The sequence below is a fragment of the Pipistrellus hanaki genome, assembly GCF_964339955.1.
Source record: "Pipistrellus hanaki genome assembly, chromosome: 12".
In the NCBI taxonomy this organism is placed as follows: domain Eukaryota; kingdom Metazoa; phylum Chordata; class Mammalia; order Chiroptera; family Vespertilionidae; genus Pipistrellus; species Pipistrellus hanaki.
In genome coordinates, this window is record NC_140514.1 from 13,811,154 (window position 1) to 13,827,182 (window position 16,029).

The window sequence follows — 16,029 nt, forward strand, 5'->3', positions numbered from 1 at the left end:
CATCCTGGGGTGGCCCTCTTTGACAGGAGCCCACTCGGACCCAGGCACTCACCATGTTGTTCCAGAGCGCAATGGCCATCTCGGCATGCCCACGTTCTGAGAAGTGGAAACAGTCTTCGGAGAAGAAGGTGAGGTCAGCCCCTCCTCTCTGTGACCAAAGGCAAGGGCATTATCTTCCTGGGACAAGGGCACTGCTACCCGCCCCCGCCCACCTAGCAGGCGACCTGGGCATTTCTCCTTTCATTCTTTCCACTCTGCTGATAATGGGGTCACCCTCCCAGATATTGATGAAGTTGCCCAATTTTTCAATTTTTACTTTGTAAACAGACATGAATGATAGCCACCCACAGTCCATCCTTTTCCGTGAGCATCCCTGCCCTAATGGTTGAAAAAGAATAACACATTTAGGAAGATTTCCATTCTATCCCAATCTAGCAAAGAGCAGGGCCAGGCCTCAGGAGCTTGGTCAATGTCGAGTTTCTCCTTTTCTTTCCAAATGAAGCTAGGTTTTAATCATATTTTTTAAAAAAATGAAAATTTAAAAAAAATTAAAAAGGGTAAAGGAGAAGCAGACAGAAAAGCCTACATAGAGAAGAAAACGCACCATCTAAGATATGGCCCCACACACGTGCCTCCTAGAAATGCCTGCAGCTTACCTTGTTCAGGGGGACAAGGGTGTTTTGGAAGAAAGGCTGCACGACCACCGCGAAGTCTTCACGCTGCAGGTACTGGTGCCAGTAGGAGAACCTGGACACACCACTCTGAGGACGGAGAGAGAGGCTGCTCAGCCCTCCTGGCCAGGACAGGCAGGTCCTAGCCTTGGGCTGGTCATGATGGAGGCCAACCCACCCTAGGCAATGGGGACTTAAAGGGGCTGCTCTAGGGTACAGGCAGGAGTACCACCCAGTTCTACTCTGATGTTTCTGCAAGGCTGGGTCTGAGCTGCTGGCCAGACTGCATGAACCAGAGGCCTCCCCGGTTCACACAGCATGAAGAGGTGAATTATCACATGGGCCCCAGTCCAATGCCAGTTCCCCCAAATGCTTGTGAACTTAGGGGATGAGTGTCCTTAGTCTTTGGATTTAAAAACTATGGACTCTAAAAGAGATAGATGAGATATGCTTATTCTTAAGGAGCTTATAATCCAATTGGGAAAATGAGACAAGATGTAAAAACAACAACAAAAAACCCATGAGCAGCAGGTAGGGTCAGTGAAGTGCAGGCTGCTCATGGGGAGATATGGGGAGATATCTGAGGGTGAAGTTGCTCATGGGAAGTGGCTTAGAAGGGGTAAGATGACATGTCCTGTGCATGAGATGGGTAAGCTGCAGAAAAGCTCAGAGTGGCCATGTCAATGGAGGAGACGGTAAGTTGGGAGAAAGACCAACAGGCAGTAAATGCCCTCCTCCTCCTCAGGGTGGGAATGGCAGCCATCACATGACATCAACTCTGGGAGCCCAGTGCTACTACACTCTCGGGCTGACCCAGTGCTGGCAAGTGGAAGTTCTCTTAGCTTCCCTTCTGAGATTTCTCACTCCCCTCTTCCATCCCCCCCTCTCCCCCAGCCTTGGTGTTCGATCCACCTGAATAAATATTTCAGGGGCTGTGACTTGCCCTTAGGGAGCACTTGCTTTCAGGAAAGCCCTGCTGAAATCGTGACTTTGGACCCTTGCTCTGGAGTAAAGGTGCCTCTCACCTGGGGCAGGAAGAGAAGGGGTGCAGATCTACCTGAAAGTTCCAGTTCACCTTCTTCAGTTCCTGCATCTCTGGGGAGTTCTCCTGGAAGCGCCTGAAGCAAGTGCAGTTGCTCCTACAAGGCAAGGAGTCCTATGGAGAAGCTCCCTGGGGGCAGCCTGACTCTGGGCCCCTGGGAGGATGACCCCCCACCCAGAGGAAGCTGCTGCCCACAGAGACCTGGACCCTGTGCTGCCTCACATGGGAAAGGGATGACATCCAGGTGCCTCCACAACACAGCCTTGCTGACTCATGGACCCCGGTCACAGAAGTGAACCTCAAGGTCCAGCAGGTACTTGTTGAGAGAGAAGGTGGAAGAGTTGGCACCTGATGCCTAGGCCTCTGTGTAGAGAGGCTGCCCATTCCCCATGCCACCTGGCTGCTCCATCCCAAGCTTCTGGCTTCTGTGGTTTGTCCAGAGAATGACCAGATAGGGAGTGGGATGGAGTTGGGTGACGACTGCCATGATGGCCCAGTCCCTCTCCTTTATGCTCCTGAGGCCTCCCTTCTCTATCTCCAGCTGCTTGGGGCTCTCTCTCAGAGCTCCAGAGTGAGAGGGTAGGGCGGGCCAATCAGCTTGAGATGCCTTGACAGGTGGAATGTAAGACCACCTTGCTGGAGGAACCCGCCATACCCCCAGCTGTTGGCCACTTCACCTGGGGGTCTAGGTTCCTATCAATAATGGGAACTAGCTTGTCGTCTTCCCACCAAATCCATTTGACCCCAGATAGGACCCTTCAACCCCCTACAGAATCTCCTCCCCATAGCAAAACTCTGGGAGACCCTCTGGCCTCAGAAAAAGGCAACTTCCTGCCAGGGTAACAGCTGAGCTTTAAATAAATTCTAGCCCCCAACAGAAATTCTCCTCTTGCAGTGGCTTTCAAGGACAGTCCTATAAAGGCCTTTATAAAACCCACTATTTCCCAAGAGCCTGCCGGACTGGGGCCAAGTACTTGGCATGCATTTCCTCTAGACTTCCCATCTCCTTTGCAAGGAACTTCACAGGTGAGTAGTAGAAAGCACAGAGAGGGTTGGGTGGTTTGGGCAAGCTCCCACAGGTCCTAAATGGCAGAGCCAGGACCTGAGGCCAGGTGGAGCTCAGTGCCCGCTGCTGTCTCTCAAACACAGAGCGACTCGCTGGAGCTGGCGTTTAGAATCGTTGACAATTCAGGAGACTCTAAGGATCATTTGGCCTGTCTGTCTCCCTTTATGGAAAAAGCAAACTGAGGTCCTGAGAAAGGAAGGGACGTGTATATAGTAGGCATTCAACAATGTAGAGGCCTGTTCAAGTGATTTTGCAAGTCCCTGGCTAGTTGCCCATTAGATAGGACTGTGTGCTCTGAGCAATGGTCTCACTGTTGGCATGTGTGAGCCCTGCTCCCAAGAGTACCCTCACCCTGGGACTGGGACCGTGTACTTACTGAGCTGCCAGTGGCATGACACATTTCCCGCCTTGGCCCTGGTGTAGGCTGGTCAGCTCCATGACCTCCACCACATTGACAAAAGCCCTTGGAAGCTGTGGGATCAGAGGGGTGGGCTTCCTTAATCCCCAAGCAGTTGTGAGGGGGTGGGGGAAGATGGGGTGCGGGCACTGATGACTACTGGAATGAGCCTAAGGGATCATCTATACAAGCCAACTTCCCCGCCCTACTTTCACCAATAAAGAAACTGAGCCTCAGAGAGGAAATATGATTTCTATCGATCTCACTGCATCTTCTCGATCGGCCCCACTTTCTACATTGAGAAACTGAGGTCCGGAGAAGTCCCATTGCTGGTAAGCCACACTACCTGGCTGCAAACAAGGCTAATGGGGTTCAGAGGCAAACTCTGTGCCACCAGCAATGCAGTCTGATCCATCAGAATGTCCCCGCAGGGAGCCGGCGGCTGCCTCTCCATGGCATCCGGTGTTCCAGGCCTGCTCGCTGTGGGGCTCTGCTCAGCGTGCAGCTCCCGGAACAAACTTGCCCAGGTGCACCCTGGGAGCAGCCCCAGGGAGTGAGCGGCAGGCAGGTTACCAGCAGGACGTGCTGCTGCTCTGTCCTACCTCATAGAGGATGTCCAGGGCCTGCTGGATGTGCCGAACGTATTCCTCAGCTGAGTGGGCCTCCTGTGAAGAAAGGAAGGGCTCTCCTCAGCCCTGGGCCCTCCTCAGAGGGAGGAGAGTGGTCTGCTTCCAGCCGAGGGGGCCCGGGGCGCCCGGGATGGCGGCAGCGTGAGTGCAGAGGGGCTTTGATGGCACTGGACCGGCCAGAAGCCCAGCCCTCACTGCTGGTGGACAGGGTCTCTATTGGACACCACGAATCCTCCCCTCCTCACCCTACTCTGTGGCATCTCAAACCCACAGACAGCCCCTGGCAGTGCTGGGCCTGCCACTCCTCCACTCCCTTCCGTCACCGGCCTCATTCTTCTCCAACCAGATGGCCATGTTGGCCCCATGGGCTCCCCCTAACTCCTACAGTCCTTTTAGGGCTCCTCTGACCTCCATCTTCCGACTGGAGGCTGGTTAGGCCTCTTCCTAGTTAGTCCTGTGGGGTGGCAATCGGGTCCTTTTCACAAAAATACTCTCAGTATAAACCTGCTTACACAAGGACAGGCATTCTGGGGCTAGTGGAGGCATTTTCCTGACCCAAGTGCCCACAGGTGGCTCCGAGGTCACTTCTGGCTTCCGGGACCCCGTTGAGTTTAAGATGCAATGACATTTCAACGCCCCCTGGGGTGGTGTCACTGCCTCCAGGGTCTGCACAGTGAGGCAGTGAACAGAGCGGGGCGGGGGGCCTGGAAGAGCAAGCCCCGTGTGTGGGGGGAGGAATTCTCATGCAGCCTCCGGTGGTGTCTCTGAGCCACAAGGAATGATGAATGCCTTCTCCCCCCGCCTGCGCCTGTCAAACATCCTACCATGACCTCTGAGTAATGGCAGCTGTCTTTTTCTGGCCAAATAAAATACAGGATGTCCTCAACTTAGAACAAGATGTATTCCAAAAGTTACAACTTCCCAAGGTTTGTAAGTCTGGATCTGTTTCCTCAGAGAAACAGCGTTAGGCACGGGGGCGGGTTCCCAGGCCGGCAGGCTGAGGCTGGTTCACTCATGATGTCCCTGAAGCGCAGGGAGCCTTAGCCAGCCCAGGTGTGACATGGTTTCAGCTCCCCTGCACCCCCTCCACCCACATGAAAAACACCAACAAACAGGGCAGGGACGACAAGCAGGTGGGGGTGGGTCTCGCAAGTTACCCACTGGCTCCCAGAAACCAGTGTGTGTGCATCACAGAGGCCACCCCATTGGCAGTGGCCAGCCTGGGTGCTTCTAGACTCTTCTGGAGTCAGACCAATGAAGCTGGTCTCCGAGGGGCCTCCCACAGTGGGAAATGCCAGGCCTCATGGGGCATGTGTGAGCCCGGGCTGCCTGGGCAGACTTGGTGCCTGGAGAGCAGGCACGGTGACTCCAGAGGAAGCTCAGGGCTCCGGGCACAATAATGCCGCTGGTCAGCATCTCCCTCCCCTGGTCCCCGAGGCGCAGGCCAGTGGCTTACCGGATCCTCGCAGTAATGACACAAGTCATTGCTCCCAACGAAGAGAGTGATCAGCTTCCAGTCTTTCTCCAGGTTGATTTCCTGCGGGGACAGAGATCCTAGGTTTAGCGCTTGGTGTGGGGCATATTCAGGAGGGGCTTCCCTGGCCAGACATCCCCCAAGTGTCCCTCACTCTCTCTGTCTCACAGTAGAGAGACAATGCCTCGCCCTCACTGTGATGCTGGAGCAGGAAGAGAGAGAGGGAGAAAGAGAGAGAGAGAGAGAGGGAGAGAAAGAGAGAGAGAGGAAGAGAAAGAGAGGGGGAGAGAGGGAGAGGGAGAGGGAGAAGGAGAGGGAGAGGGAGAGAGAATATGAGAATATACAGGTGTACACATGTATCTGCTCACACACTGCAGGAGACTATTGTCCTTTGAAATGCTCTTTAGAGAGCTGCAGTCCTGTGTGCAGTGGAGGCATCAAGGCCTTCCAGGAGCCAGGGCAAAGGATGCAGCTGGAAGCAAAAACCCAGAGCTGCCTCTTGGGAGGGCTCTTCAGGTGAGGGAGCAGGGGGCAGACCAGGTGAGGGAGCAGGGGATGGACCAGGTGAGGGAGCAGGGGATAGACCAGGTGAGGGAGCAGGGGGCAGACCAGGTGAGGGAGCAGGGGATAGACCAGGTGAGGGAGCAGGGGGTGGGCCAGGTGAGGGAGCAGGGGGTGGACCAGGTGAGGGAGCAGGGGGTGGGCCAGGTGAGGGAGCAGGGGATAGACCAGGTGAGGGAGCAGGGGGTGGGCCAGGTGAGGGAGCAGGGGGTGGGCCAGGTGAGGGAGCAGGGGGCAGACCAAGGTGGGGCCCGGAGAGGAGCTATGCGGGGACTCAAGAGGTGGGGTGTGGGCTGAGAGGCCCTCCAAGGAGCCGCTCTCCACTCAGCCACCACCATAATAGGAGTCCCGCCAGGAGCTGGATTCCGAGGCATAAACACAGAGCATTAAAAAAGCAATGACTAGTGAGAAGGTTGCGAGGGGCTGGGATGGGGAAGGAGGAAGGACTGGAATGAGAAGCCTATTTTTAGAGCCAGCATTTACATAATAGGGCTCTGCAGAGCCAGCTCCCTAAAGGGGGACGCTGTTGGAGGCCTACACCACAATCTCCAGCTCTCTGCTCCATCTCTCCTTCTGCTGCCCACCCTAGGGGTAGGGGGCAGGGCCTGCTTCTGGTGGCTCCTTTGGGCCCTCATACGGACATGCCTCGAGCAGGAGCTGCAGTGGGACGTCCGTAGGGGTCTCTCAGAACCACTGACCCACCCCAGCTGGAGCCCCGGGTCCTGTACTCACAGGGCTGTTTTTCATTCGCGCCACCAGGTCCCGGGCCTGGGCTGGCATGTCCCTAGGCAGGAGAAGAGAGGGATGGTTAGAGGGGGCCCAGGAGCAAGGGCTCAAGCGGCAGGAGTTTGGCCCAGCAGGGATGTGTTTCCGAAAGACTCACATTATGTTAAGTTTATTCCCTCAGGATGTATTGAAAGGCTTGACTCTTAAGAAATGGCAGCCAAGTAATAATCAGAGCCTCGGAGCCACATGGACCCAGACCCTGCTGGAGGCTCCTCTGATCCCACCACCTCTTCCTGTCGGCCAGTCCTCCCGGCCACATGAGGTGGCATCTGCTCAACCTCCCAGCAGGGAAGCGCCCTTACAGTTCACCCAGTGCTCTCACTGCAAGCTGAGCCCGGGCACTTCTTAATCGGCTGCCTGTTTTAAAAACAGCCTTTTGTGTATTTGAAAAAAAGCCACAGCCCTCCATTATCCCTCCGCGTTCCCCTTCCAGGCTTCCCGACTCCGTCAGCCTTCACGTCGGAGCCCCACTCTCTGCCCTTTAATCCTTTTGTTTTCCTTCTCGATCAACACCATTCTCCTTCTCCTGACTTTCCCCTCCAAGCAAGACAGGCAGGGGAGACAAAAAAGGACAGGGTTCGCTCTCCCTTTGCCTCCCGATGCCCGCTATGAACAAGGCAACAAATGCTCCGGATGAGAGACCTGCGGGTCAGTGGAACGCTACTCAGCAATCAAGACGAACGGACTACTGGTACAAACAACAACATGGAGGCATCTCAAAATAATCCTGCTGGCTGAGAGGTTAGACACGAAGGCACCCATGGTCTATGATTTCAGTTACATATGATTCTAGAAAAAGAAGGCTCATCTTAGCGACAGACAGCAGGCCAGTGGTTGCTTGGAGTGCGGTAGGGGCAGGAAGGGGCAAGGGGGAGCGATTACAAAGGGGCACAGGGAGACTTTTGGGGGTGATGGATGTGTTTATCAACTTGATTGCAGTGATGGTTTCACGGGCATATGCACATACAAAGCATCAAACTGCAGACTTTCAATGACAGTGTACTGAATGCCAGTGAAACCTTTTAATTTTAATTTTATTTTTTAAAGTATGTATATGAGAAATTATGTCAGCAAAGAGATACAGCCAATCGAGGCTTCCTTGGAGGATGTCTTAGGAACAGTTGCTGGTACAGCCTGGCCATTTAAAATCTCTGCATGCCCACAATCAGCTGTGGCCGAGCAAACATGACACCTTCCCTGCCCTTGTGTCTCATTTACACACCCGGGGCCACACCCGTGCAGTCCTGCTATCGGTGGGCACGTCAGAAAGCTATAAAGGAAGCCTGACCTGGTTAAAGGTGACCGCAGAAGTATTTATAACCTTTTAATGGGTTCAAGATGCCACGAGGGGCCCTCAGGGGCGATAAGCTCACGTGAGCACTGGGGGAAGTCAGGAACGCCCACTTACTCCTCTCTTCCCAGCCCTGTTCTTCAGGCTCAGAGCAAGTCCCACCTTCCCTGCGAGCCTTCTCTCCGCTGAGCTCATTCATCCATGCCTCCTCCATTTCCTTCTCCACCTCGGCGCCAAGACTTACAGGGCCCCTGTTCTCCTTTCAGCTCTGCTACCAACTTGTTGCACGAGCTCACTCCAGCTAGCCAACCCTGCCAGGGCTGAGTTTTCCTCACCTTTTACAGGAAGAGGCCGGATGTATCACTTCTCGGGTCCCTCCTGCATCTGTATTGAGACTGTCTAGTCCTCACACTACACTTTTCTATCCTCTCGGTTTGCACTCCAAGTACGAAATCATTTCGGTCTGCAGGGTTGCCATACGGAACATTTCCCCCCAAACGTTATTTGTTTGCTTCACTAGACTGTAAGCCCTTGGGAGGGAGGGAGGTCACCTCCTGACTTTTCTGTATGGTTTAGTAGCCACTGTGGAGCAGCAGTGAAATAGGAAAGGCAGTGAGAGCAGTGAAGCGAGAAAGGGGCTAAAATGCCAACAGACTGAAGAATCACCTCCTGGCTAACGAAGCCTGGGCTGTAAATAATAATGAAATGATGATGATGATGATGATGATGACGACGACAATGGAGGTAATAATATTGTAATAATAGTCCTAACAGCAGTTAGAGGTCAACCCCACGAAACCCAGATTTTATTTTTTGCAGAAAAATTAGTTCCTCCTGCTTATGACGTTGAGGAACTGACATGGCTTCCTGAGTCTCAGGGCCGGGCCGAGCGTGGGGCCCTCCGGACTGACGGACAGACGGAAAGGAAGGCTCCTGTAAACACAGTGAGTCAGGGCCGCGGCGTTTCCTTGGTGATGGGAGTGCAGCAATCGTGCTAAAAGCAAACACCCAGCACGTTCGGTGCAGAAAATCAATGAACTCTGCCAGGCATTTCAGCTTTAATTATCTGAATTATTGTCAACAACAGAAACCGGAGTGAAAACAAACACCTACCCTGCTGTTCCCGGGCCGCACACCTCACTCCCTAATGTCAAAATAACAGCCCTTCCAGAACCCACACTGCAGGATCCGAGGCGATGGGGAGAGAGGAAGGGGGCTGCCCATGGGGTTACGCACTGAGTCCCCGAGTCCCTGAGAAGTTCGCTGACCCTCTGCCGGGCAGGGAGCTCACGGCCCAAGTCAGCCAGGGCAGATCCTGGGTCCCCTGACAACTTTCACTGCTAAGCTTGGACCATTCAGGAAACTTTCTAAGCCTGTGTCCTCATGCCAGTGCCCATCCTAAAGGGCACGAGGTCACAGGAGATCACGTGCGTGAGGGCCAGCTCAGAGAAGTGCTCCGTGCCCGGCAGCGATGACTGCTCATGGGGTCAGGCTCCCAGGTCCCTGCCTCCTCGCTGCCTCTGTTTCCCTCCCTGACTTCCCAGCCCACCCGCCCGCCCGCCTCCCTCCCGTGCCCACGTCCACTCACCGGGCGCGGGCGCCTTCCACGGCCACGTTCAGGCCTGCCGTCTCCTCCTGGGTGCCGGTGGAGAAGCCAAGGATTTGAGGATTGAACTTCTTGAGAATGTCTTTTCGGAGGGAGAAAGCAGGCGGCACAGGTGAGTGGGAGCTGGATGGGCAGCGTTGGGGCTCAGGTGGGGGGCAGGGTGGATTGGGGTCATTTCGGGGCTGGGCGACTTCCCTCCTTGCAGATAACTCCTTTGCTGCTGCTCAGGGGAGGCCCTGGCCTCAGCGAGGGGCTGTTGTGGCCCCAGTGATGCCTCTGCGTGTTGCTACTTACTGGGCAGCGTAGTGTGGGTCTCCAAGATCCCATCCCCTCCAGCGCTGGGGAGAGAAACACATTTGTTCAAACCACCCGGCCTGCTGCTCCACAGGTCGTCATGTTTCTGAGTCAGAGCCAGAGAGTCTGCCCCTGGTATGGGATTCCCATCCCCCTTAGGACCAGCATGAGCACCAGGGCTTTGGCATCTCGGCGCCGGGCCACGGAGCCTTGTCTCCGCAGGGCTCACAGGAAAACACCACTCATGGCCGCTGGGGGAGTGTCATCCAGAGAAATGAAGTGGGAACATCCTTACCTCCAGGACAGTCCCCGCCAGGACACCAGCTGGTCACTGGAGTTGCTGGGGCGGGCTCCTACCGCTGCCTGTGAAAGACAAAGAGAAGGCAGGCTGCAGCCTGGGGGGCGGTAGGGGGTGGGAGGGCAGGCTGGGGGCATTGGGAAGGCCCCTGTGCCCTTGTGTAGCAGCCGGGGCCTGGATGGACCTTTTCTGAAAATGTACCAGCTCCTCTCCAGGCCACATAACCTCTGAGCCATCCTGATGCCCCAATCCGCTAAATACAACCAGCAACCAAGTCCTAGAAGAACCAAGGTCCTTCCTTCCCACACTCTCTAGCTCCCACTTCTTTCTTGTTCCCTTTGCCATAGTCTGAGGTGAGACCGTCATCTTCTCACCATGGGCAACACAATGACCTCTGACCTGACTCCATGGTCTCTAGTGCCTGCTCCCTTCTTACCAGTTGTCCGGCTGCTCTTCTCAGCTCACCTGTCCTTACACCTCCCCTTGACCCCGACCTTTCAGTGGGCCTCTCTTACCCACAGGGTCAAAGCCAACCCCCTTTACCAGCTTCCTGAGTTCGCCATAACCTGGTTTCCACTTTCCTTCCTTCTTTCCTTCCTTCTTTCCTTCTCCTTCTCCTTCTCCTTCTCCTTCTCCTTCTCCTTCTCCTTCTCCTTCTCCTTCTCCTTCTCCTTCTCCTTTCCTGTCCACACACATTTCCAGGTCTAAGCAAATTGATCTGATACATGAGGGCCTTGGATCGGTGCTGAATTCATTCTCTAAGACCTTTGCCAGTTTTTGTCTCCTTTATAAACTTTCTCGAAATGCCCTATCTCAAAAAAGAGAGAGGGATTTCTCTTCAAATCTTATAAAAAATAATGCATAGTAGCCATAACTAGTAAAATGATGCAAAGATTTTTTTAAATTAACCTACCCCATCTTATAATCTTGCCCCATCCCCTCCTCACCCCTGACCCACATACACGCGTCACCAAAGCTAATCATACCAAAATTAAAACACATTCACACACCTGGGGGGAAAGTTGTTTGTTTTTACAGAAATAAATACCTGGTTTAAAAAAAAAAAGGGGGGGGGGGAGGCCTGTATGTCATCTATATGATTATGTAGCTTCTTCTATGTGCATTCCTTCTTTTCAATAGATTTCTTGAGGCTATAGCTATGTCTTTCTTCTTTCCCCTCAGAATTGCTAGCAGAGTGCACACAGCAGTAGCTAAATAGTCGGCTAATAGGATTCACTTGGTGAAACTGTGCTAAGTGCAGGAATTGGGCTCTCTCTGCCCCAAAGAACACATCTTCAAATGGGGTGAGGGGCTCTGGGCAGGTGTGGGTAAGACCACCACTCTGTGAGTCAGGTAGATGGAGGTGAGTTTCCTGATATAGGTGGCAGGTTTGGCTGAGTACCTTAGCAGAGACAAAATGCTTGGGGACAATAGGGCAAGGGCATGTATAAATTTATGGCTTCTCCCTGGGGAGGTGGTGTTTGAGTGAGACGGTGGAAGGGCAGAGGGCAGAGCATTATAGATTGTCTGGTGATGTTTTGTGGCTGCCTGGCTGTGTTTCAGTGCCTGACACAGGTTGGTTCTCACTAGTGCCAGCCAAACACAGAGCCAGTGTGGAGGGAATGTTGATTCCGCACAGGGCTTGGTGGGTGCCCGTGCTGGCGCAGTTCAGTACTCACAGTTAGCGAGTCACCCAGGGCGGCCACCACTTTGATGTCTCCTGGTCGGAGCTCATGGACTAGGATAGACAGGCAAAAGGATGTGGTCAGGGGGAGGTCTTTTTTTTAAAGCACCAACTTGACTAGAAGTCTGAGATTCTGCTGTAGTCCCACTGGTCCCCACTACACTATTTCCAGCCTAGGGCCTTAGCAACTTTGCCTCTTACATCCATTAGAGCAGTGGTTCTCAACCTTTCTAATATCTGTGTTTTCCGATGGTCTTAGGCTCTATAGCAGTGGTTCTCAACCTGACCCACATCGGAAAACACAGATATTTACAATATAATTCATAACAGTAGCAAAATTACAGTTATGAAGCAGCAATGAAAATAATTTTATGGTTGGAGGCCACCACACCACGAGGAACTGTATGAAAGGGTCAAGGCATTAGGAAGGTTGAGAATCACTGCATTAGAGGAACCAAGGCACTCAAGGTAATGACCTTGATGGCCTCGTCCATCCTGAGAGGTGCCAGATTCCCACTGGAGCGGTCCAGAGAAGTCCTAGCTACGAGGGTCATGAGTGTAGGCAGAGAGGACCCTAATCCCTGACTGTCCCCACCTCACAGGGCAGGGAGGCCCGAGGGACTGCCCCTGGGACTAAGTGGAACTGAGAAGTGTGATTGGTGGAGAGGCCTGGCAGCCCGGCAGGGCTTTTAGGCCAGCTATTCTTGGGTTGCACCAGATCTAGGACTGCATTGCATGGGAATGGGCGAGGCCCGCTCAAGGCTCCAGGATGTGCTTGCAGGATCTCCCACCACCTGGACACTTAGCAAGGCCCTTGAGTGGTGTGGGAAATGACGCTTTCACTCACCCGAGGTGGGAACACTGCTGGACGGAGTCCACTCCTTACACAGGAAGTCACTGCCCCAGTTCTAAATCAACAGGAGGAAAGACACAACGCCCAACACTCATTGTGCAGGGAAGTTAGCTTCGGACCGAGACTATTATTATTGATTTAAGAGGGGGCAGGGTAAGGAAGAGGGAGAGAAAGGGAGGGGGAGAGATTTGTTGTTCCACTTATTGATGCATTCATTGGTTGCTTCTTGTATGTGCCCTGACCAGAGATCAAACCTACAACTTTGGCATATCAGGACAACACTCTAACAACTGAGCCACCTGGCCTAGCTAAGAAACATTTGGTGGCTGCTAGAACTATGTCACTGCAGGGGGTCACGTGAGGGAAGGATTTGTTAGTTTGTAGATGGTCTTCGAGGGAAATGAGGAGAAAGTGGGTGTCTGTTCATCCCTATGCGCAAAACACATATTGGTGGGTACACACACACACACACACACACACACACACCAGTCTTTCCCATCTCCACTATCTCCACTCTTAAGTGGAGCCAGCAGTCCTGGCAGAACAGGGTAGAAACAGCGCAGTCATTCACGCTGCAGGGGGTCTCCCAGAGAACACATTTCTGGACGCCTAATAAGCGGTTCCAGCTGGGTCTTGGTGTTGTTATTTAACATTAAGCTAATGGACACTAATTAGGATGCCAGAGCCGAAACAATAATTATAGTTAGAATATATTTAGAAAAAGAACATGGCATTTTTACAATTGCAGAGTCCCTGTTTTCTGCGTGTTTTTTCCTGCACATGTGTGTATCTTTTTGGATATTTAATGTAATAGCCAACCATTTCCTTGTATGTGTAAACATTAATGCCTGTAACCTGGGCACTTTTAGTCAAATTCCTTCTTTCTTCCTCTCTAAAATACAGAGCACCTTGCCCTGGCTGTGTGGCTCAGTTGTTAGAGTGTTGTCCAGATATGCCAAAGTTGTGGGTTTGATCTCTGGTCAGGGCCATACAAGAAGCAACCAATGAATGCATCAGTAAGTCGAACAACAAATCTCTCCCTCTCCCTTCCTCTCCCTTTTCTTTCCCCTCTCAAATCAATAATAATAATATTAATAATAATAATAATAATAATAATACGGAAGCAGAGAACACATAAATGACCAGTAAGCTGGGGGAGACACAGAATCTCCTTCCCTCTCCAGAGGTGCAAATACCTGCATGTCCCTAAGATGGCCTGAGGGACAAGCCCAGTGCTGAGCGCACAGTAGGGCTCCACAGACAGGCACTGACTGGTTGGCTGATTCTCCACAGAGGTTTTGGAAGCTCATTTCTTCTGTTTTAATCAGATGATGACAAAGACAAGCCTTCTCAAAACACTATTCTCACCAGGGAGCAAAATGAAACTTCTTTTAAATATTATTTGCTTAATTTGATATAATTCAGTTTATTCCAAGGAATTGCTCAATTCACCACACGCATGGATTCCTTCTTCTGTGTGGATGTTCTACTCAAGTCAAGAATGTGCTTGTTGTGCTATGACAAATATCAGGGGGCATTTTAAAAAATGTTCTATAACTGTGAGTACTTTAGAACTATCTCAGTCAGCGGTGAGCCAGAGACAAGCAAGTACCATACCGATGAAGAGACACAGTTGGGGTCTGTCACAGGGGAGAACCCCACACTGCAGTGTGCCCCATACCCTGTTAACTGCAGATGCTGGTTCAGTAGGACTGGGGTGGGGTCCGGGACTTTGCATTTCTAATGATGTTGCCTGTCTGTGGCTAAAATAGCAAGCTATTGAAAAAACCACACCTTGTAGGGCTGGGTTTTGAACTCATCTAAAGCAGCAGAAGCAAAGACACATAAGACAGAGGACAGGCCTGGTGTGGTCCAGGATCCTCTAGCCCAGTTGTCGGCAAACTCATTAATCAGCAGAGCCAAATATCAACAGCACAACGATGGAAATTTTTTTGGAGAGCCAAATTTTTTAAACTTAAAACTTCTCCTAAGGCCACTTCTTCAAAATAGACTCGCCCAGGCCATGGTCTTTTGTGGAAGAGCCACACTCAAGGGGCCAAAGAGCCGCGTGTGGCTCGAGAGCCGCAGTTTGCCAACCACGGCTCTAAGCCATCATCTTTGGAGTAGTAATCATTAAAGCCGTGGGCCCCGAATCCTTGGGGTCCCTCAAAGCCAGTACCATTAACTGGAACCCAACCAGGCTCGGGACCCGCCTGGATATGCATCAACTGCCTGTTGGGCCCGGGCCCTGGAATTGAGATTCTTTCCACTCGGCTTCCACCTTTCAGGAAGTCAGTGGCACATCATACCTATGGCCTCCCCTTCATCCTTTGAAAAGCTCAGTTGCCTAATCAGAAATGATGTTTGTACAAAGGTCAAACATCCATGGCCACTTCCTCTTGTTGGCTGCTAATGTCAGGTAAGCTCCGAAGAACATGTTAGGACAATCCTGGAACTCTGTGGTTCAGGCAATTTTTTTTTTTTTTTTAACATTTCCATTTTCAGTATGTAAGAAGGGCACACTCCTGCTTAAGCTAACTACCACTCTGAGACCTCCGTCCCACCCCGAGTCACTGGCAGGTGGGAATGGTTTGTCCCCGAGAGAGGCAGCTGGGCACCAGGAGTTACCTCGATGGCGGGCTTGGTGGGGTATGTGTAGTTACTGTTCCGGAGGGTTCTCAGGAAAGGCTCATTCTAAGAGAGAAAAGAAACCACAAGGAGAGGTTATCTGACAATATCAGAGGTTGCTTAGGAAAGAACTAATAATCCTGTCCTCTAGATTTATTTGATGTGAGTTTTCTGCACTCAAATAAAAAAGAACTGTGTAAACATAATTTTGTTCATTCCTTAGGGGGTTTTTCATATCGTCTTTGGCAAGGGATAAAGGAAAGGCCTAAAATAGGGCCATGTATGTTTTATTCAGGGATCTGAGAACATCGCCCTAATCATCACACTGATCTGTTTTCTTTCCTTTGTGATTTCTCTGGCAAGAGATTTACATTATAGCAATTTTTTTCCTTTTATAAACAGTGTTATGATGATCAATTTGCTTTTAATGTCTTCTTTCCCCCTCGTTACAGAAGAAACAGGCTCTCTTCGGTGCCAGTCCTGCCACGGCCTCTCTCGCATCCTGATCCCATTCACACCATCATGTTCCTGCTAGGCATCAGATCTGAGTTCACAGCCCCAGGAAACCCTCATTTTACAGAGGAAGAGCAACTGAGGCCCAGAGTGAGCGAGGGGTCTGTTCCAGGCACTGAGCAAGTAGTAAGTGAGAACAGGGCCTGACCTGCCTGGGCAGGCCCTGCTGACCAGGAACAACCTGGTTCCATTCCTCACACTGTCAGGCCCTGTGTGGTCAGACACCGAGGGAGTGG

At 52.2% G+C, this 16,029-nt stretch overlaps 1 protein-coding gene across 1 annotated transcript in view; it reads right to left on the minus strand.

The window, feature by feature from the left end:
* The window catches only part of PLB1 (phospholipase B1), an 87,849-nt gene that overhangs the window by 10,372 nt on the left and 61,448 nt on the right, over nucleotides 1-16,029 (minus strand). Inside the window, exons 37-49 of the mRNA XM_084900207.1 lie at nucleotides 15,281-15,346; nucleotides 12,647-12,707; nucleotides 11,795-11,853; nucleotides 10,113-10,180; nucleotides 9,818-9,861; nucleotides 9,506-9,605; nucleotides 6,573-6,624; nucleotides 5,262-5,342; nucleotides 3,779-3,841; nucleotides 3,156-3,250; nucleotides 1,729-1,810; nucleotides 657-761; nucleotides 53-148 (exon numbers count right to left, since the gene is read on the minus strand). Coding sequence (XP_084756333.1) covers nucleotides 53-148; nucleotides 657-761; nucleotides 1,729-1,810; nucleotides 3,156-3,250; nucleotides 3,779-3,841; nucleotides 5,262-5,342; nucleotides 6,573-6,624; nucleotides 9,506-9,605; nucleotides 9,818-9,861; nucleotides 10,113-10,180; nucleotides 11,795-11,853; nucleotides 12,647-12,707; nucleotides 15,281-15,346 — 972 coding nt within the window. The remainder of the gene's footprint in view (nucleotides 1-52; nucleotides 149-656; nucleotides 762-1,728; nucleotides 1,811-3,155; nucleotides 3,251-3,778; nucleotides 3,842-5,261; nucleotides 5,343-6,572; nucleotides 6,625-9,505; nucleotides 9,606-9,817; nucleotides 9,862-10,112; nucleotides 10,181-11,794; nucleotides 11,854-12,646; nucleotides 12,708-15,280; nucleotides 15,347-16,029) is intronic.